Below are 21,902 nucleotides of genomic sequence, written 5' to 3'. Positions count from 1 at the left end.
ATTGGAAATGTACTTTGATTTGTGTGGAGATAATGGCCAATCAGCCAGGACAACATTAGAATCGTAACTTCCTGGGCATAGAGAGCCAAAAGCTTTGAACATGTAATTTCTCAGATTACTGGGTAACTGGCGTACTATGTGTCACTCAGACATTATCCCACACAGCCAAGATGCACCCCTATAGGCAGTGAGTACAGTATAAATTCAAACTGTTTCTTATTTTCAAACCTTTTCGCTCTCCCCCATTTGTGCTTTTCTTAAGAGCTCTTTAAGCGGTAGAACCTGTTTCTTCCCATTCATTCCCTCTTGCTTCTAGCTTTGAGTACTCACCCCGGAACCCCTCACCACTACTATTCAGTCAGCCAACAATCCCTTTCTCCTTTCTTTAACCTGTCACTTAGAACTCAGTGTGTGCCCATGATTCACTGTTCTCAGTCCATTCATTCATTCAACCAGTATCTATTCACTGCCAGGCACTGAACAAATGCTAAGTATATGGGGATCAATAACACAAAGTCTAAATGAAGAAGCTTACAATGTACTTAAGTTTCTTTCCATGCCTGGTGCTACGATTCTAGCTTCCTAATTACTGCTTATTATCCGGCCCATGTCCATGTTCAGTTTTTTTTTTTTTTTTTACAGTAAAGATGTGGTACAAGGTAAAGAACCGTGAACTGGGACCTCTAGTCTAGGCTTTAAATTTGTCTGAAGCCTCTTCACTGGCTCTGTAGACTTGACTGTGCAGTGTACATACCAGTGATTCTTCTCCTGACCACCGTGTTTATCACACTTGCATTCCTGTCCAAAATTTTGTTTTAAAACATGCTCCATATGTTCCCATCCCGCTATTCTCTCCGCATGAGCTCAAGGTTTGGCAGTCAACCCTTCCTTGTTCTTCCACCTATCTTCCAAATATGGCTTTGCCCACTAACTTGTCATTTTTGCAAGTAATCAGTTATTTAAGAGATATTTGCTCATCTGTATCAATCACATTGTTTCCTATGGGTTTTAGGAATGTGAGCTAAAAAATCTGGCTTTATATTTTTAACTAAATAACTTCCTACTCCTACACTCTGAAATGTCTCAGACGATGAAATGTCAACCTTATTAATAAATGGAATCCCATTTCCACTAGCAGGAATGTTAAGATAAACAATGTAAATATTTTAAGTTTCTGGAGAACGCAGTGTTGGGTCAGTGTTGCAGAAGATATGGCATTCAAGGGAGAAGAGGGAAAAGAGAGAAAATCCTAATCATTTAGACTCCAGGGAGCCAGTGAAGCAGTGGAAGAGATGAAAAGGAAGGTCAGGGGAACTGATCATGATCCCAAAGAACTGCTAATAGCTTACAAGCATTTAAAAAAAAAAAAAAAACTTGATGGTTTTTGAATTATGGACTTTACCTAATGATAAAAAATCTAAGAATAGCTTACAAGAATAGCATGAAAAGAAACAAGAAGCTAAATTACATGTCGCTTAGCAAATAATTCCGTGTTACCTGAATTTCTCTCCTTTGCCAATGATGGAGCCAATACAATGGATACTTTTACGGCTCTCTTGTCGTATGAATTTAATTATTTACATGGTAAGTACACAGAAATTCAAAGATTTTTGTCCAATCTTTTTGTCCAATATTGGCTGTCCAATAAGGTAGCCATTAGCCACATGTGCTTAGTAAGTGTAAAATACACACTGGATTTTGAAGATAATACGAATAAAATAATGTAAAATATTAATATCTTAAATTGTGGAAATGATATTTTGGACATAATAAGTTAAATGACTTATTCAAATTGGTATAATACCTGTTTTTTTACATTTTAAAGTATAGCTACTAAAATTTTAAAAATTAGATATATGGCTTGCATGATATTTCTATTGGACAGAGCTATTCTAGACATTTGAGGAGCAAAATCCCAGGAACTGTAGAAACTGGAGTTGAACAAAGCTTGTCCTTACTAGGTGAGAGTTCATGGGAACATGATAGTAAGAAACATGACATGAGGCAGAAAGATGGAAGTTTTCCTTTTTTAAAAAAAGGGCCTTAAAAAAAAAAAAAAAAAAAAAGGGCCTTGCTTAAGCTCAGCTCATGTGAACAGTATGAAAGAGGCAGGGTATGAGCTTAATTCCACAAACATCCATTGAACACCTGCAAGGAAAGACACTGTGCAAAGATGGGGAAATAAAAGAATGAGGTAAACCTGGCCCCTGCCCTTTAGGAGTTCACCATTTGGTATATTCCTTGCTGCAGATCATACGCCTGGCTCATGTAGAGACTCTCTGTTTACTGAACAGATTAATATAAATGTCTGAAAAACTATGGAAGAGACGTAAAGCTGCAAACCTACAGACACACAATAAAGCCTATTAGAGGTCCCATATTACCAACAGATCTCACAACTATTAGATGAAACTAAGGACCTGGAAATATAATTAAAAATATTTTGTTTCTGAAGTCATCTTATATAATTAAGAGCCACTTAAGGCAATATAAATTCAAACAGTATATTAAAAGAGAGTGTACAACTGCCTTTGTTTGCAAGTCCTTTGCCTAAAATCTAAATTCCTTGTTCTGCAATTCTAAGCCTTCTAATGTTTGGCCATTCCCCCTCTCCCACCATTTCCTTTCTGTGTACTGTAGCAGCCAAAGCTGACAGAAATGGGTGTTAAATGTGGTTATGAGAAACACATAGATTCGTCTACATGGTTATGTTTGATTTTGTTCAGTAAGGACAGAGGTGGAGCTATCACTGACCTGAAGATACAGATGAGAGACACGCCCCAATGATCCTGCCTGCCCCAGCTCTGCCCCCACTGCTAGGGTCCCAAGACCAAGAAGAATGGGAAGCTCAGAACATTTTTGAGCAGGACTCAAAGGACACATGCTAGATTTCATAGTAATTTCTTTGGGGTAATATCTTAGGGGATTTCCTTCTTTTTTATATTATGCATTTCTTTGGCTTGCATTTTTTTTTTTTTTAAGCAAAGCCATAAAAACCCAACATAAAGATAAAATAACTCAAAAATGATTTTTCAAAGGATGTTAAGACCTGGAGACAGTTTGAAGAATGGAGGAATAAGTCAAATGAATCAGAAGGCAGCAACAAGGGGTGGAAGTAATAGGCATCCTCATCGTTCTGTAAACTATCACAGAAATAGAGTGGAGGAATTATAGGATGCTCCAGGTTCAGTCAAGGGCAGAGGAGGAAGGGAGAAATTAAAGACTAACTTTGGGGTCCTACTGTCTCAACATGTTCTTCTAATGAACACTGCCTACTGCAGGGAAGACTAGTAAATATATCAAACACAAAGTCTGGGAGCAGCCTGAAAAGAGGTGTATAAAGTAGGAAATCATTTATGTATGAAAGAACCTTTTATTTCTTCCTTGCAGAGACCAGGGATGTCTTTTATGCTCAGACAGATTATGTTTGAAGAAGAAAATGCAGAACATCCGCAAATTTCTTTGATCTCTACATTTTTCTACAAGCACTATTTTTCAGCTTCCTTTTTTTTTTCTTCTAAAATTGTGCAAAGTACTCGCACACCTGTGCTTTTACCAGATAGGCATCTCATTTTGTCTGATTCCATCAGAAAGCCAGGAACAGTCACACCCCAATTCTCGAAGGCTTCAAAAACTGTGTACCTTCTTGAGAGTGGAATACTCAAGTTTGCGCCTCTCTTCTCTACCAAAGGATTATTACACAAGTAAATCTCTCTCCTTCTGAACTCTGGTGCTCCTGGTGAGTGGTATGATTGTGGTCATATGTCATTTTTTCTGAACTCCTACCCAGCCAACTTCAATAAGCGTAACTCACTTACTGAAACATGTAAACAACCCCGGCACCAAAGCAGCCAAATGGAAAGCCGCCTTTACCACATGCTCTAGAAGGTGTAATAAAGCCGTGATTCTGCCTTTTGGCTTGGCAAAGGCAGTTGGGAGGACGCCCTCGTACTTACTTGGGAATACTAATGACATCTGGGTTCTAGGCGGCTGCCACTGCTGTCTAGGCTAGCACTACTGGAATCTTGGACTCTGGTAGAAATATACAGGAAATCACATTGCCAAACTTTTCTCCTTATAAAGACAATCTATCCAGGAATTACCATCCTCCCGGTTCTCAGAGGGAGGAGCCATTGGCAAAGCAGGCAGGATACAACTGTGGAGAGGAATTTTAAAGCAGTTTCCTGTGGCTCCAAGGTCCAGTCACAGAGCCATTCTTCAAGAACAGTGCTACATAACAAGGTGAGGCTTAGATGATCACTTACAGGAAAGTACAGAGGACATACTACTCTAGAGAATTCTCTGAAAAAGTCAGGTTTATTCTCCGACAGGGAGGGGTTTGAGGAGTTAGGAGAACTGACATACACCCCTATACTAGGCCCCACCATTCATTCTATTGGTATCTTCCCTTCATATCTTCAAAATGGAATAGTGACTCTCTCTCTCCAACTTGGTCCTCCTCCTATATTCCTGGCTTGGTGATCAATGATTATTGCTGTCTTCTCAGGGTTCTCTGGTTCCTCCTTCATGTATACTCCACCTCTTTCACTCCACCATTTCCTGGACTCTACTTAGGTAGCACCTCCTACCTGCCTTTGAATCTCTGCTGCTGCTTCACCTGGGCTGTTGCAATATCCATTCAGCAAATACTGTGTGTGACCCCACCCTGTGCTTGGCTCTGAGCGTACAAAGGAGAGCACAATAGTGCCTGCCCTTATGTGGCTTAGGTTCTAGTGGAGGAATGAGCAAAAACAAGAAAATAGACTAGTTGTGGGCTTCCCTGGTGGCGCAGTGGTTGAGAGTCTGCCTGCCAACGCAGGGCACACGGGTTCGAGCCCTGGTCTGGGAGGATCCCACATGCCGTGGAGCAACTGGGCCCGTGAGCCACAACTACTGAGCCTGCGCGTCTGGAGCCTGTGCTCCGCAACAAGAGAGGCCGCGACAGTGAGAGGCCCGCGCACCGCGATGAAGAGTGGCCCCCGCTTGCCACAACTGGAGAAAGCCCTCTCACAGAAACTAAGACCCAACACAGCCAAAAATAAATAAATAAATAAATAAATAAATAAATAAATAAATAAATAAACCCAAAAGTTAAAAAAAAAAAAAAAATCTTGCCAAAAAAAAAAAAGAAAATAGACTAGTTGTGAATTACATGTACTTTAAAGGAAACAAAACGAAGCTAGGCAGAGAATAACAGAGGTAGAAGGCTCATTGGCCTTGTCTCACAGCTCCCTCACTGGCGCTTTCCTGGTGTCTCTCACAAGGGCTTTCCCTCACCCCAACCCCTACCTGGCAATTCAAATGCCACATCCTCATGAAACCTTTTCTGATCCTTCCTAGTTGGCAGTTTTCTTCCTCTTCCCGTTTTTTTTCTAATGGCCTTCATCTTACTACTCTACATTGTAGTTACCTGCATATTTGTATAACCCCCAAGAAGACTGTAAGCTCCTAGAGGCAGATCATTTTTCAACAGCTTTGCCTCTTCCCTATAGTACTTTAAATTATTAGAGATTTAAAAAGTGAATAAGAAAAAATTTTTCCCCCCAACGTGGCTAATACCACTACTGGCCCTAACTGTTTCATAGGGTTGTTATGAAGATCAAATAAAACTCAAGATGTGACAGTGCTTTAAAAAAGAAAAAAGGTCTGTACCTTTGTACGGACTGCTTTGTAATCATAATTATAGCAAACATCACTCTGGGAACCTGCCCACACAGGATGGCTAAGAGCAGAGCTGGCTTTTCCAACCCCTGATATAGGGACACACAAAAGCTGTTCCTCTGTTTAAATGCAAAACTTTTTTGGCTGTGGCCTTGATTTTCTGCTGTCTCCCCTTTCCCATCACCTACCTTGTGATCACAAGATGAAACAAGTAACCAGACGCTTGGACTTTTGCACTGGACTTTTCTGCAGAACTGAGTGGCTAAGAGCCAGAACACCTAGGTTCGAATTCTTGCTCTACTTCCTTGCTTCCTCCAGCAAATCACTGAACTTCTCTGCCTTCATTTTCTCATGGGGCTGTTGGAAGGATTTAAAGATTAAATACAATACACATAAAACAACACTGGAAACAGTGCCTGGTACAAAGCAAGCAAGCAATCATCAAAGTTACAGTAAATCCACTGTGCTTCCTGGTACAGGGCACATCAGAGGAGGTTCCTGGGAGCTAATCTTGATTGCTGGTGTTGTGTGATTGTGTACAAAGAACATACTGTGGAGGGGACACGGGAGTGGGAAGGGCCTGGTGCAAGGGGCAGGATGGAGCAGTGCAGTCTGAAGAGCGTCAAGAGTGTGGCCAAACCATGTGAGGTTAGGCAGAGAAAGTCTGGCTGCTGTAAGAGGTTTAGGACTGTCACTCAAGTGAAAGTGATTCTCAAGACACTCCGAGGTGCACTAAAAAAATGAAAGGCAGAGAAGGGCCTCCTCTCGTTATTTTTGGCTTTCATCTTTTTAAGGTGCAAAGAGGTTGAGAACAGCAAGGTTCTCTGGTGACATGGAGCGTTGGGCTTCAGCACTTACTGCCAAGAGAAGTGAACCTGAGCTGCTCTTTGTTTTCCAACACAACCTGGTGAGGAGCCAGAGAAAGACAAGAATAATCTGCACAGTCATTCCCCACCTTTGGGGAAAGGCAGAACCCATCCCCCTTTTCAAATTCGCTCCACAAAAACAATTTTTCCCTCCATCAGAAACAGACTGGGACACAATTAAGCAATGCTGCTGGGCTGAGTCAGTCAAAAGTGGCCTGAAGGAAAAAGCTGCTCATGCTGTTCCCTACAGGGGGATAGATGGCAACAAAGGGAAATGACGTTTGGGATTAGGTTGGGGGGAGAGAAAAGTGGCCGTCAGAGGCCTCCTTGAATAAACAAGGCTTTTCCCCAAAGGGCTTTGGGTGGAAGGCCATCAAAGCAAGCTGTCGATACTCCTCCCTGGAAACTCTCAAAAGGCTGTGACTGTTAGCTTAAACAGGTGGCCCAGGGGTCCCTCTCGGCCAAAAATGCCCAGAATAAGCCAGAGCCTTCCCCTCAAGAATTCAGGAATATGGTTTCCAACACAAACAGATACTACATTGTCGAAATAGTGCTGGAGTGTATCCAAGCCTTCCCTTTATGTCCTTTGAGTCATTTGGAAATGGTTAACAAACGGGTTGAACACCTGGGCTGATTACCCCAGAAGGGGATTTCCAAACAGACTCTATGCTGTAAAATCATCTCTTCCCTTCCCAAAGCAATTCAGTTCCACTTTCTCTGAAGCGTGCCCTAAAGATCCCAAATTTTCTAACTACGATTGATTCTAGGCTTACTAAATTACAGCAGCAACTGCTGCTGACACAAAGAAACAAGGAGCCAAGCAACTCTGTGCTTTTTAAAAAGGTTTTCTTTAAATTAAGAGGAACAGATGTCCAATGTTTCAAAAAGCCACACATTTGTGGATTTGGCTGACAAACCCTCTAAGCTGCATTTCATTTCTGTTCCCAGGGAGTCAGCCAGCCACTTAGAACTGACTCACTCTCTCTGGGCCACAGTTTGGGCCAGTATCCCAACTACAGAACTAGAATCCCAGATCTCAAATAAATCCAGGGTGTTTGGGTAGATAGTGGGGGCCATCTAAGACAACTTTTTTTTTTCTTTTATTTTAGTAGTATCAACACCCACACAGCAAACTGTGGAAGGCTAGTAGGTCAAAGAAAATGAGCAAACAGTTGGCACTTGCCTGTCCCAGCACCACACAGTTCTAAAGGCAATGAGTAAGCAGCTATCCAGAACAGGTTTTTGTTAAAATCCCTCTTATGAGTACTGGTTAAATATGCAAATACATGTAGGTTATATGCTGCAATTCAAGTCCTCACCCTCAAGGCAAATTGCATTACCTTAGGCGAACTCCTGGCCTTGCTGGGAAGGGAGGGACAGGAACCCAAGCCCCTGACTACCAGATACAAATGACTCAACTGCTTCTAGAATTTTAAAGTACATTATGTGCTTTCTTTTCTTGCTGTCTTTGAGAATAAAGGAACAAAACACTTCACATGCAGCAGTTTTGTGTAGCATTTCATTTACTATGTTTTGTGAATACCAGAGAAGCTTTGATCATGTGAGTTAGAGACGGAATGTTACTTGGCTTTCAAAAATGGCTATTAAACTCCTGCTTAGGTTGTCTTAACTTTTTGAGAGCACATTAATACCTAATTATTTATCAATAAAATAAACCAATCTTGTGTGTTTTTGTAACAGGAATGAGACTTTCAGGTCTACTGAGTAAGACCTGGCGTGCCACCAAATCAAATTTTTCTTTTACTGTTTAAAACCTCTTTACACCCAGCAAATCTCACTGGATATTCCAGATGGAGCTTTTCCAACAAGGTATTAAAAGCTGATCATTCCCTTTTTCCTCATCTGCCTTCTAGTTTTTTTAGTATTAACTGTCTTTATAATAAAAATAAATTAGAAATTGGCAACATTTAAAGCTGGTAAGATTAGACAAGTATTTTCAGTTATTCATAGTAAATTTTGTGTATCTGTGCTTTGTACCTTAACTAGGCTAGCTGGGAGCCTATTTTTATTTTATTTTTTGATAGGTAAGAAGTGGATTTATTTAGAGAGATGCACATTCCATAGACAGGACACAGTCCATCTCAGAAGGCGAGAGCAGCCATGGGAGAAACCCACTCCACAGAGTGTGGGCCATCTCAGAAGCCGAGAGGCCTGGAGAGCTATTTTTAGATTTAAGAAGGTTTTGGTCTTACTAATCAAGTCATTAGTTCATTAATTTCTGCTTTTCTTTTTATTAATTTGTTATCTTGGATTTAGTTAATAACTTCTTTAGACAGAGCATATCTACTCCCAAATGAGGGCATATATGCAGACAGCATTTATTTATTTACTTATTTTTAAATACTTATTTATTCTTTTGGCTGCACTGGGTCTTAGTTGCGGCACACGGGGTCTTCCTTGTGGTACGCGGACTCTTAGTTGCGGCACGTGGGATCTAGTTCCCCGACCAGGGATCAAACCCCCGGCCCGTGCATTGGGAGCACAGTCTTTACCCACTAGACCACCAGGGAAGTCCCTGCAGACAGCATTTAAAATCCTACTTTTGTTTTTGAAGTGAGTAAATGCAATGTTGTAAAATTCTTACATGTGTAGCAAATGCTGTCTTTGATGAATTAAAAAAATTGGTGACATACTAACATTTACAGCTTCTTTACATTTTATCTGATCTAATCCTTAGGACAACCTGGCTATATATCTCTATTTTTATAGATGAAATCTAGGCTCAGTTAAAAACTTTCTCAAGGTCACATTATGTTAGAGGCAGAAATCTAAACCATCATTAACAGACTAATGCACATGGAGGCAAACGGCGGGTTTCAAAATATATGGAAAGGTTTTTTGATGCTGAAAAGGGGACCCCATGAGCTCTTGACACACGGGTCAGTCAAAACACAGTTCACCGCAGTTTACAAGAGGGCAATCAGTTATTTTTTTTTTAGATTAATGCGTAATTTGTACTTAAGGAATCACTTTGAGTAACAAGCCTCAAGCTGTCCTACTAAAGCTACAGACAGCACTGAGCACTCTGGGAACACAGACTGAGTTTGTTTGTAAGGAGTACTCGCTACCATATACACTGAATTAACTAGTGTAATTCAGCAATGTCACTTCCAGCCTTGTCGTCTTCTGGGTTTTTAGAGAATGGAAATAGTGGCCATTGTCCAAATGAAATTAAAAGTCTCCCTTCCTTCTAAATCCCACACTCTGGATTATGGTTATACAGAGAATACAGAAAACACTGCAAGTTCCCACATGGCATTGCTTGAGGGAGGTGCTCCTCAATACTTTAGGGTATAAACCCTGATGTGTTGCACTGTATTGTGTTGCTTGTCAGTCACTGAGTTGAGACATGATAAAATGTTGCAGATATTTAAGGCACAAAATGAGACTTAAACAAAGTAGAGATGGAATCAAAAGAATTCCCAGGCCCTTTGTTTTATTTGCAGTAACAGCAAACCAACCATTTACAAATTTTCTGGTCTCCAGTCAGCTGGAATTAACTAGGCATGTCTTTGGGATCATGTTGTTTGCGTCCACTTTGGTGGATAAAAGAAAGGAACAAACCAACCGCAGGAACAGAAGGGTAGCACACTGCTCCAGCTGGAATCCAGCAGAATCACCTGAACATGTCACACCTGAACACTTAGTGGAGGGAAGGAGGAGAGCTGCTCTTCATTTGTTTTCAAAGCAAATTCATTTGAAAGAGTGAACAAGCCGTCATCACAAGTCAAATGTATTATAAATCACTTAGACCTTCAGCCTAAGAAACAAGTCTTTGTTTTTCTTATACTTTACCCTGAAATAAATTTACCAACAAATCTCAAAGATTTAGTTCAAACAGTACAAATCATATTTGCTTTCCTCTTTCCTTTCTTCAGACAAACATCAAATAAAATGCAGGTGAAGGAGATGAAACACAACTGGAAGCTGATTTAGAGACTTATACTAACGCTAAAGAATCTAAAAAATTATACTGATTAATGTGAATCTATTTAAAATAAAGCATTTGGGTACTGCTTTTCATGTAAGTAACCGTCATACTGCTAGAAAGTTTCTGGGTGGGGGGAAAAAGATTGTTAAGAAGTAACCTTTCCAAAACCCACAAGGCACGTTGCTTGTCCTTTATTTATTTCGCTTTGATCACAGAGACTATCCCAATTTTCCACAGAATCCTCGTGATACTGCTACAATATCATGGCATAAAAGATTCAAAGTGCCAGTAGACATAAGGACCAGTTTTTTTAATCGTAAACCATGATGCTCGGTAATGTTTGAATGGGAACATTTGATATGGATGGTCAGATGAAAGATACCAAAATGTCAGACAGCCCATCGACTGCTGTTGCCATGAGATTCAACAGTCAACATCAGTCTGATAAGCTACCCGACAAGGTGGTACAGCCATGGAGATGTCACGACGGTAGGCAAAACAAGCAGACATTCAGGCAGGATTTGATAAAACAAACCAGGCATTTCTGGCCTGTTGAGATTTAAACCCGATTCTACACTCAACATAATGTCAGTACCAATTTTCCTAAAGGAAAAAAGTGAAACTGTTTATTTTTTTCCCAAGCAAAACAAAATGACCAAGTTCAACCAGAAACATCCCAAAGGAAAAATCACATTAAGAACAAAACACTTACTGAAGAAAGGCAAGAAAATTAGGATACATATAAAAGTAAATTTCTGTCTGTTAAAATCAGAGTACGTGCTGGGCTAAAAATTAACAGATATGAGAAAGCCTGTTTTTTTTAAAAATGAGTCATTTTTCTCTCCATGTCCTTTGATTTGTATACTGTCATCCCTCCTGTTTTCACAAGCCAAGAAGTCCCCTTGATATACCAGTCCCTAAGGTGCCATTTCAGCAGTGTGTAGCCAGCTGCCCAATTCCAGCCCAACAAAAAATGCTTTGGTGGTGGCCCTTTCATGCAAATAAATGAAGGCTTAAGAAACTGCGGTTGTAGGTGGATATGGCAAGGTTGCATTTAGTTGGTAGAAGATAAAAGGAAGTAAAAATATCAAAACGCTCAAGAAAACGGACACAATTTTGGAATGATCAAAGATGTCTTTATAAAGTTTTTTCATGACTTCATTCTAAATATACAGAATAAAAAATGGTGTCAGCTCATTTGCGAGACACCAACAAGATTTTCCTTATACTGTCTCAAAATTGAAAGATCAGTTCCCAAGAGGGTGTGCAATGCATCATAAAATGGCCTTTTTTCAAAGGTGAGAGAGGAAGGGTTGGGCAGGATAGCATATTAAATTTTACCATGATAGACATGCAAGACTGTTATCCAATCTAGTATAATTTATATACACTTTTGATGACTTAGAAAAACAAAGAAGTCATTTGTGACAAGCCTAAAAAGCTTGACATATTTGACATACTTAGGAACCATTTTTTTTTTTGGTGTCCGGAATTCTTTAATTGTACCATGTGGGCCTTTGAAAGTAACAAATAGAAGGCCAGTCTTTGTTAAGTTTGCTGCTTAATATCACATTCCACCCTAATAAAATACAATTTGGATTGAATTGACGGTGGATACCTTACCTTAACAAAGGAAGAGTATGTCAGTGCAAGATATGGACTAAACTGCTTTCAGGGGGAAAAAAAAAAAATTAAAATTGATACAGGTTGGAAAAGGGAATTTTCCTTCCTGGTTTGGAGTCCTCCCAATTTAAGGCAGAACCCGTCCATTTAAATTTTTGCAGTTAAAACTTTTCTGCTTATTTAGTTTTCTCCTCTGAGTTCAACCGCTGCTGGATTCGTTTGGCATAACTTTGTGCCATGGAGTTAATGATGGACAGGATGAAGTAACACACCATTACAACAACCAACTTCTCAAACATCCAGGACAACCAGTTTTCTCCCTGCAGGAAGAAAGGCAGAACAATCCACGAGAAATGCTTCATTAGTTCAGTAGTAGAAAGGGGACCACCTACCATGTTTTAACGAAAATAATGAGAACTTGGAGCTTACAACCTATGAAGCCTAAACAATTAAAAATGAAGAGTCTTGTGTCTTCAGCTACTGTGAAAACTACATTCAGGCCTTCTTACACCCAGCTATTAAGATTTCACTTTGTTAGATATAGAGTCAGTGTTGATTCATATAGTTTAGAATGGGGTGAGTGTGAAGTCATCTCTTATCTTTCACTACATAAAGTCTTTGATTAAATCTTACTATATGAAGTCACCATGGAGATACTTGCAGAGAGTAGTGTCAAGATAGTTACATGTGTATATATTCTTGCTCCAGGATTAGGAGCAGCTTTTAAAATATAAATGTTATCTATTTCTGGAGTCATGTTTGGTCAACTGAGGGCAGCAAAGGGCCATGTAAAGAGTGTAAGGCCATCAAAAAACAAAAAACAAAAAAACCCCAACCAAACAAGAAAAACACTATGCTTCCTTCAAGTTTCCCATTTCAGGTTATTGCTTACTCATCCTCTTCTAGTCATTTCCTTTGCTGCAGAACTGTTTATAGAAAAGGCAGGCTTAATTTAATTAAGTTTTTAAGTTCAGTTATATTAACAGCTTTGGTTTATATTAAAAAAAAATTATTTTCCCATCTGTGAAAAGAAAAATAGAGCAAAAATGAAGGAAGATATTCAAATGAACTCAGTAAGTCCAATACTTTGTTATGCTATAAATTTTAACTTTTTAATCCACTTGGAAAGTATACTTGCTACTTATAAATAAATCATTTAAGATCAAGGTAATAACTCATTCTACATAACAGATCTATTATTTTCCATTAGCCCAAGGCTTGTTTTTGGGAAAAGATGTACAAAATAGAAGTTATCAATACATTTTCTGATCTAGACAAAGGCACATTTGCCAGTAGAGAGTAAACCGAGCCTCAAACTTCTGCTAAGACTGACAAACCTCACTCTATTTGCCTAAAAATGCCAGTGAGTGCTGTGAATGTAACTTCGCCCTGAAACTGTGGGGGGGCGGGGTGGGGGGAAGAGAAGAAGATAGAGGAAAGTCTCACCTGCGGCGCGCCCGTTTCGCTTTTGTGGTGAAGCTTCTGACGCTGGGCCTCCAGGTATTCCTGGAATGGCTTCTGCAGAGATGGACCTATGCCAGGGACAGCACTGGAAGCAGGGTACAATAACCCACGGAAAAAGATACATTTGGGAAGAAAAGCAGGAAAAATGTTAAAGAAAAATCCACTTACCGCCTCAACTCAAAAAGCAGGGATTAGGTAGAAGGAGGAAAAAAACCAACAACAATCAGCAGAGCTGGCGAAATCCTGTGAACTCTTTTCAATGGATCAGAATTCATCCTTTCACAACCCCATAAATGAGAAAAAGCTCTCCCTCCAAATGTTTAAGAAGAAAATAGGAGCTGAGAGTCCCTTCTAGTAGAAGAGTTAGTTCTCAGAGGCCAGCTCTCAGCTGATGTTGCACACTGGTGTGGTACAAAGAATAAAATGAATGACTTCTGAGAAGTCTCACATTTATCACCACCAGTTCCTGTAAGAACTGGTTTGAACCGATTAATAAGGAAATGACTTATGCTTGTGTCATCCCTAGTTGAAAAAGAAACTGCCCGCCCTCTCTCTGACTTGTCCCATCTTCTCAGAGGGGGCGGTCCTTTCTCAATCCAAGTCCTTATTAGGACAATCTGTGCGTCATCCTTATCCAAAAAGAATGCATTAGCAAATTTGGGAGGCACCTCCCACTAGTCAGAAGTCAGTGATTAACAAAGGAACAAAGAAGGAACTATGAACCTTGAATCACTTCGTGGTTTATGGTAGATGGTTTGCACAGAAACTACAGTACATTACTAAACAACTTGTTCTGAGATGATTGGGACAGTGATCTCTGATAAGTTTATGTACTCGGAGCTCCCTCTCACCTAGAATATGTGGAGGTAGTGCTGTTAAACCGGTCTGGCAACTGTAGGTACCAGGCTCCCGTTTTAGAAATGCTTGCAGGCATTTTTAAAAAATGGTAACTTGGGGCAACTTAGAAAACCAAACATCTCTATTTTCTATACCCTTTATTTTCTCATCTGATAATAATAGGGCTAAAAGCTAAATGAGCCCAGTCTTTTTCCTGGTGCCAGCAAAAGGTATTTTATGTATTTGCAACAGTGCCTTATATTCTCCTTTTTTAAGTAAGTATTAAATTAACTTCACTGCCCTTTTCCTAGAACAATTCAGTTGCTGCTTTCTGTAACAAAAAGCAGGAGTAGAGGAAGAGAAATTTCTTGCTACTGTATTTACAAGAGGTGAACAAATACATAACTCCTGGCTGACACTTTTCTTTGATCCTTTTAATTATCAACCACCACGCCCTTAATGGAGTCCTTATTTTATATCCAACACTGTAATTGGTACTATGGGGAAAGAAAAAAACTGCAAGAAATAGTCTGTGTCCAAGAACTTAAAATCATTACAGGGATTCAAAACACACACACACACACACACACACACACACACACACACATACATAACCTGATTTGCAAACAAAAGAATTTATAAATCAATAATAAGTTTCTCAACTTTTTGGTACAGAAGATATATTCCAAAGAAACTGAAGGGAAAAAAGAGAGATCAGTGTGGGGTGAAGTTGTTTAAAAAGTCCTTTAATGAATACTGAAGGATATGTAAAAAGGCCTGGATAGACATATGTAGTAGAGGCAATGAGTGCATTGATGATTCCAGAAGACCCGTGTGACAGACATCAAAGATGGAGAAGTGGGACTTCCCCCGTGGTCCAGTGATTAACACTCTGCACTCCCAATTCAGGGCGCCTGGGTTCGATACCTGGTCGGGGAACTAGATCCCGCATGCCTCAACTAAAAAAAGGTCCTGCGTGCCGCAACTAAAGATCCCGCATAAATAAGTAAATATTAAAAAACACACACACACACACACACACACAGAAGGGAGGGAGACTGTGGGTTAAGTCCTCTCAAAGACTTTTTTTAAAAATTTATTTATTTATTTATTTATTTATGGCTGTGTTGGGTCTTCGTTTCTGTGCGAGGGCTTTCTCTAGTTGCGGCAAGCGGGGGCCACTCTTCATCGCGGTGCGCGGACCTCTCACTATCGTGGCCTCTCTTGCTGCGGAGCACAGGCTCCAGACGCGCAGGCTCAGTAATTGTGGCTCACGGGCCTAGTTGCTCCGCGGCATGTGGGATCTTCCCAGACCAGGGCTCGAACCCGTGTCCCCTGCATTGGCAGGCAGATTCTCAACCACTGCGCCACCAGGGAAGCCCCCGCCCCCTCTTATAGACTTTTACGTGGCCTTACATTAGTACGATAAACTAGAAGAGCTGTCTCGGAGCTCAGTTGCTGTTTATTAGTAATGATTCTTCTACAAAGGAGCAACAATAGTACAAACTTTCTCTTTAAAACAGATTTCCCTTGAGTAGTTCTTTATATAATGCATAAAGGAATGCAAATAGCTCATCCACTTACACTTGAAATAAACCACATGAATATACAAAAAAAATCCAGTAAAATAAATGCACAAAAAGATTGGCTTTGAAGATTACAGATTTATAAGAACTTTCCTTCAGAAATTCTTTTGGCCGCAGGCACAGCTTGCAGGATCTTAGTTCCCCGACTAGGGATTGAACCCAGGTCCACGGCAGTGAAAATGCCGAGTCCTAACAACTGGACTGCCAGGGAATTCCCAGAAATGGATTCTTTCACCCTTAATAACAATACCTTATGTCATTATTTTAAACTCCCAAGGATGGCTATAGTCAAGCCATTTTTTTTTTTGAAAGTTAAAAAAAATTATTTAGAGAGGCTGAAATGATTGTATGCTTATTTGAACAGCTAGGTTGTACAAGAAATGACTTGAAAATTCCCTTTTTGATGTCCTCCAAGAGTTGGGTTCCATTATGTGTCTTGTTCTTTCTTCAGACCTCTAACTTCAGACTAAATTTAAGCAAAAATATGGCTTACAGTTTTCCTCAAATCATTCTTGGGCCCCAGGGTCAAGCCATTATTTAAAGAGAAAATTAAGAACCAAGACCCAATGGTAGAAAGGTTCTACTTTGCTGTTGTTGAGGGGAATGAGGAAGGGACTGGCAACAATCATTCTAGATTCCCTTCAAAATAACTGGAAACCATAAATGATTTGCCATTGTAAGTCCATTAAGACCTACTTTTTTAGCTGATAGAGAATATATGTCATTACACATTTACATGATGTATAACTTTCAAAGAATTATCTTGGGCTAATGCAGAGATTAATTTTTCAAGGGGCTATGGTGTTTGTTACACGCTTTACAGAGTTTCTGGTGGTGGGATGGGAGATTCAGTTTTTCATAAGAGACTAGGAACAGGTGAAAATAGAGAAGTTAAAAGTTTTTACAGCAATATATTAACCAAAACTATTATGAACAAAAGCCACATGATCTGAAAAAATCTAAAAAATTAACATATTTGAAATCTAGGTATTAAGTGTTACATAATGAATTATTTGTCAGGTCCTGTTAATTTTTTAAATATATTCATCAAAATTTTAGTTTTATTTTCATTTCTCCATGTCTACAAACAATGGCTTAAGGCCACACATGCCTCAGCTTATACAAAGCACTCTTACACTAAAGTTTTCTTAATTAACACGAAAGTTCTTTAAGTTCTTTAGATAAAAGTTGAAATTACAGCTTTCACTCTTAACATACATTTAAGGAAAACAATAACGCCACCTCACGACTTCATCCCTCAAGTTATTTTCAAGCAGCAGACAGAAGTAAGAGTCCATTCTGACATTTAGGATTAATTTAAGGTACACACATGAGGAAGGAATAACTTGCATCACAGTTCAGTGTCTTTTTATAGTTGGCTCAGGAAATAACTTAAATGCCATTTTCTGAAAGCCATTAAATTCAGAGTACCTTGTGCACCTGGCTAAGGACCCTCATCTCAACCCATGGTGGGTGGGTGAAGTTCTCCATCTGCCATTAGGTGCTGATTAAGTTCAAAGTATTAGAGTTACTATTTTCCAGTCAGTGGTTGGATTTAAATATACTTAAACTAAGCTGTAAACAGCCATTTTTTCTAGGTGAGAAAGCCTTAAAGAAGAAAAGAAAAAAGAAAGGAAAACAAAAGCAAGAATAAAATTGATCTCATCTACTTTTCCTTGCTGTAGACCTTCAGCATAGTGGGTAAAAACATTTTTGTGGATAGTAATATCTTGATATTTATTTTCTTGGCACACACAAACATTTTTCAGATAATATAACTCATGAAGAAACAAATTTCCAACAAGTTATTCTAATGGCAATTTTTGAACTTTTGTTACTGATTTTAATAAAGAAATAAACAAACAAAACACCTCAGAAAATGCAAACAAAAGAGGAGAAAAAAAGTAAAGAAAAAATTCCACAGAAGTCTAATAAACCCACCCAGAGCTCAAAAGCGGTTTCATGGGAACAATATTTTGCCATGCTTATATACCTAAGTATGTGTTAAGACAAAAACAAGACAAACTTCTTTGCAAAATTCTGTCAAGGGCCCTGACCATTATGCAAACAAAATCTATTATTTTTCTATGGTTTTTAATGCATCTGTGACTCTGTTTGTGGAAATCACTTATCTGATAAGAAATCTGTATTTTCAACTCTCCCCATATTAACTCATTATAAATAAAGGTCTGCATTGTGTTCCCACAAAAAGCCAGAAAATCTACCAAAGGAAGCATCACAATTGGCAGAGGTTGCATAGAGTGGGTGATGTGAGTACTCCAGTTTTTCACAATGCTTAAATTTTCATTTTATGAGCATACACCCATTCCAAAACATTCATCGGTCATTGTTATTCTGTTTTCAAGGGACTCCTTTCAAATTGTGTAACTCTCAAACAAATTGGTTCACCAGATATAAAAAACACACCATTTGATTTACTTTGAATCTCTTCTCCATCACGGACATAGTCATCAATCTAGGACTTGCTATTAAAAGACCTGAAATTTTCCTGTTCATGATTCTGTTTGGATTTTTCCATCCAGATGAGTGATTTTTATTATTATGTGTCATCATAAAACTGGGGCACAGTGCTTAATAAAACAGAAGTAACATAAACTTTTAAAAAATTGATTTGTCTTGTTTAGCCCTACTTACACAGGGCCTATATAAAGGTTAAGCAGTTGAAATGACTATGGGAATTAAACAGGTATTAATAAAGTAAATTTTTAATACAGGCTCTGCTTTCTTAACCACTTTTTTTGAAGATCTTAGCATTAATGTGATTGTGTAAGTCATATCATTGGCGTTCCAGAAAACATACTGTCTGACATGGATTCCTAGTAAGGCTATATAGGGCAGTAAGCCTTTATCTTTCTTAGGAAAAAAAAGTATGGGCAAAAAAAAAATTTTTTTTAACCTTCGTTTCACTATTTGTGCAGTACTTTGAGGCTGATTTATTTAACATTCCTCTAATGATTAATCAGAACATGGAAATAACACTCTCAGGGTGTGGTTAGTTAAACCACGGAAAGCTTATGAATGTGAGAAAATGTTTTTAGAAGAAGATTCAGGTCAGGGGTAGTATTAAAAGAAAGGGAAAGGAAAGGTTTAATCAAGTCTACTGCTGCTATAATTCAGAAAGCATAATAGAGATCTTTTGAAGTAGACTACTTTTTTTTTTTTTTAAAATTTTTTTTAAATAGTAATCTTTTATTTATTTATTTATTTATATATTTTATTTTTGGCTGTGTTGGGTCTTCGTTTCTGTGCGAGGGCTTTCTCTAGTTGAGGCAAGCAGGGGCCACTCTTCATCGCGGTGCGCGGGCCTCTCACTATCGTGGCCTCTCTTGTTGCGGAGCACAGGCTCCAGACGCGCAGGCTCAGTAGTTGTGGCTCACGGGACTCGTTGCTCCGCGGCATGTGGGATCTTCCCAGACCAGGGCTCGAACCCGTGTCCCCTGCATTGGCAGGCGGATTCTCAACCACTGCGCCACCAGGGAAGCCCTAGACTACTTTTTGATAGCACCAAAAGAAGCTTTTAAGGGCAGAGGAGCCTAGACCAATGGTGTGCAAACATTTTTGATATATGTATATTACTTATGCAAATAGTAAAATGTACAAATACAAATTAAAATGGATAAAATATGGATGAAATCTTAAAAATTTTTAAGTTGTTACTTTAAATGTCTTGCTAATTATGACGGCTTTCATGCTATCATTAGCAAATATTTTTGATTAATGGGACAGAAAAAACAATAAATTGCAGCATGCCCACTGTAAGCCCCTTTTGTACCATGGAACTCTTACTCTAACCCTAGCCTATTTTTGTAATCCATGATTTGTGATCTTCTGACATGTGGTTTGAGGGAGTGCCAATCAGACTGATGGTAAGCTCTATCCTCCATGTATGTATAGCCATATAAATTATATGTACATATACTACCATAATAATGTTATGTACATTACAAAAATACACAAAAAAGAAAATAACAAAGATGAAAATAAATATAAATAGAAGTTCTATTTTAGTCCCACTCCAATGGTGAAAACCACTGGTTTAGACCAGGAAACTAAACTGCAAGGGGTACAGATACTATACCTTGTTCCCAAAAGGTCAAAAATATCTTAAGGCTTAGTTAGCAGACCAACTCAAGGCAAAACTGTTAGGTAACATATTAGAGAAAAGAAAGCTATTTCTACAAAGATCCAGATTAAGTGTCTCTTTTTTGCTCATCCTTCCATCCTTTATAGTGGCTCCTATAGGCCACTATAAAGAGGGCCTTTAAGAACCTGAATAGCCAAATCTCAAGAGACTGAAATCCTGTGCCCACAGTTAAACTTATATTTATGTTTTAAATGAATATCAGGGTCTTTAGAATTTTCTTGATTGGGTGAGGATCATTGTATGTAAATCAATAAGTCATATTTATCCTCCGACTCCAGAGAATTCTATCAATTGAGATTTGGCCTGGGAGCTGAGAAGTAAGTAGAGCCGTAAACAGACTCTTCTAGACTGAAGCTACAGGTTCTTCTGCTAAAGAGATTAAATTTTACAATTAAGGTACTGGTAGGATATATTTTCAGGGATGAAATAAAAGCCCCTCCCTATCCCACCTCCATTACATGCTGATCTGTCTTCTGAACAAAAGAGGCGATGATAGTACGGTAGGTAGACGTTCAGTAATAAGACGGACTAGCAAGTCCCTTTCTTGATAACAGTCTTATAAATAATTCTTTGTTTTCAGAAACGTGCACATGTTGGTCAAACACTGTAGAGTTAAACACCACACCGCCATAACCAACCCCACCCCCGGCCCTGCCCCCACTGGGCAGCGAGGCCAGGATCTAAACAGGCTTAACGGTTAGTACTTTAATGAGTTGTCATTTCCTGTCTGATAAAGATTCTCACAGTATTTAACCACCAGTTTCCCTGGGGCCCCGACCAATACTAGAACTCTATTCATAGTGACTCAGAATGGATCTCAGACTCCTGGCCTGATTCAACAATGATAGATTTCCCTGCAAATGAAAAAAAAACATCTTTCCTCCTTAGGTAGACTGCTCAGGAGAAGAGGCAGGCAAGGCAGAGGGGAGGTAGTTTATTAAACAATCTTTCTGAAGAAGCCAAAGGCCATCATGCTAACATCCATTAATATTTATAGCCTTTCAGTCCTCAGAGATTAGAGAAAGAAAAAAGAAAAAAAGATACAAATTGATCCCTAATTAATCCATTAACCCAGGAATATGACAAGTAAATGAACTGGTGTTGGCTGCAAATAAACATATTTAACCCAGTAAAAATGGGATCCAGTAATCCTATGTGACTGAAATGAAAGAGTTAAAATCTAGGGCTTTCTCATATATACAAGTTTGAGTTGATAGTCTCTGGCACCATCTAAAATTCGTTGTGATTCAACCTCAGGATTTGGGATTAAAACATCTTGAATTTCATTCACAGCTGTGCCCCTTTCAAATTATTAAAACCTCTTTTGTACTCAAGTTAGTCCATTGTGCGCTGAGTAGAATTATAAACACATGACACCATCAGTTTCCTAGCGGCTGTGTAGAAGGAAGACCACTGCTTTATCCAGAAACATCAGGTGTACTGTTTCTACTGCCTCACAGCATATTTCTTTCAAAGGCTTCTTTCAAAAAAAGTAACCCTCAACTGCACTTGCTTTTCTTTTTTTTAAAATTTATTTGTTTATTTTTGGCTGCATTGGGTCTTCATTGCTGTGCGCAGGCTTTCTCTAGTTGCGGTGAGCTGGGGCTACTCTGCGGTGCGCGGGCATCTCATTGCGTGGCTTCTCTTGTGGAGCATGGGCTCTAGGTGCACGGGCTTCAGTAGTTGTGGCTCACAGGCTCTAGAGCGCAGGCTCAGTAGTTGTGGCACACGGGCTTAGTTGCTCCACG

The 21,902-nt window shown here is 39.2% G+C and overlaps 1 protein-coding gene across 3 annotated transcripts in view; it reads right to left on the bottom strand.

Annotated features, from left to right (window-relative positions):
- Nucleotides 1–11,301: 11,301 nt before the first annotated feature.
- Nucleotides 11,302–21,902, bottom strand: part of VMP1 (vacuole membrane protein 1) — a 126,224-nt gene continuing 115,623 nt past the window's right edge. For all 3 annotated transcript variants that reach the window (XM_036835306.1, XM_036835307.1, XM_036835305.1), the window contains 2 exons: nt 13,549–13,651; nt 11,302–12,422 (listed from right to left, as the gene is read on the bottom strand). In XM_036835306.1, the coding sequence (XP_036691201.1) occupies nt 12,279–12,422; nt 13,549–13,651 (247 nt within the window). In that variant the 3' untranslated portion in view covers nt 11,302–12,278. The remainder of the gene's footprint in view (nt 12,423–13,548; nt 13,652–21,902) is intronic.

Source organism: Balaenoptera musculus, chromosome 20 (genome assembly GCF_009873245.2).
Source record: "Balaenoptera musculus isolate JJ_BM4_2016_0621 chromosome 20, mBalMus1.pri.v3, whole genome shotgun sequence".
Classification (NCBI taxonomy): domain Eukaryota; kingdom Metazoa; phylum Chordata; class Mammalia; order Artiodactyla; family Balaenopteridae; genus Balaenoptera; species Balaenoptera musculus.
The sequence above is the reverse complement of the archived record's forward strand: the minus strand, read 5'-3'. Positions and strand labels throughout refer to the sequence as shown.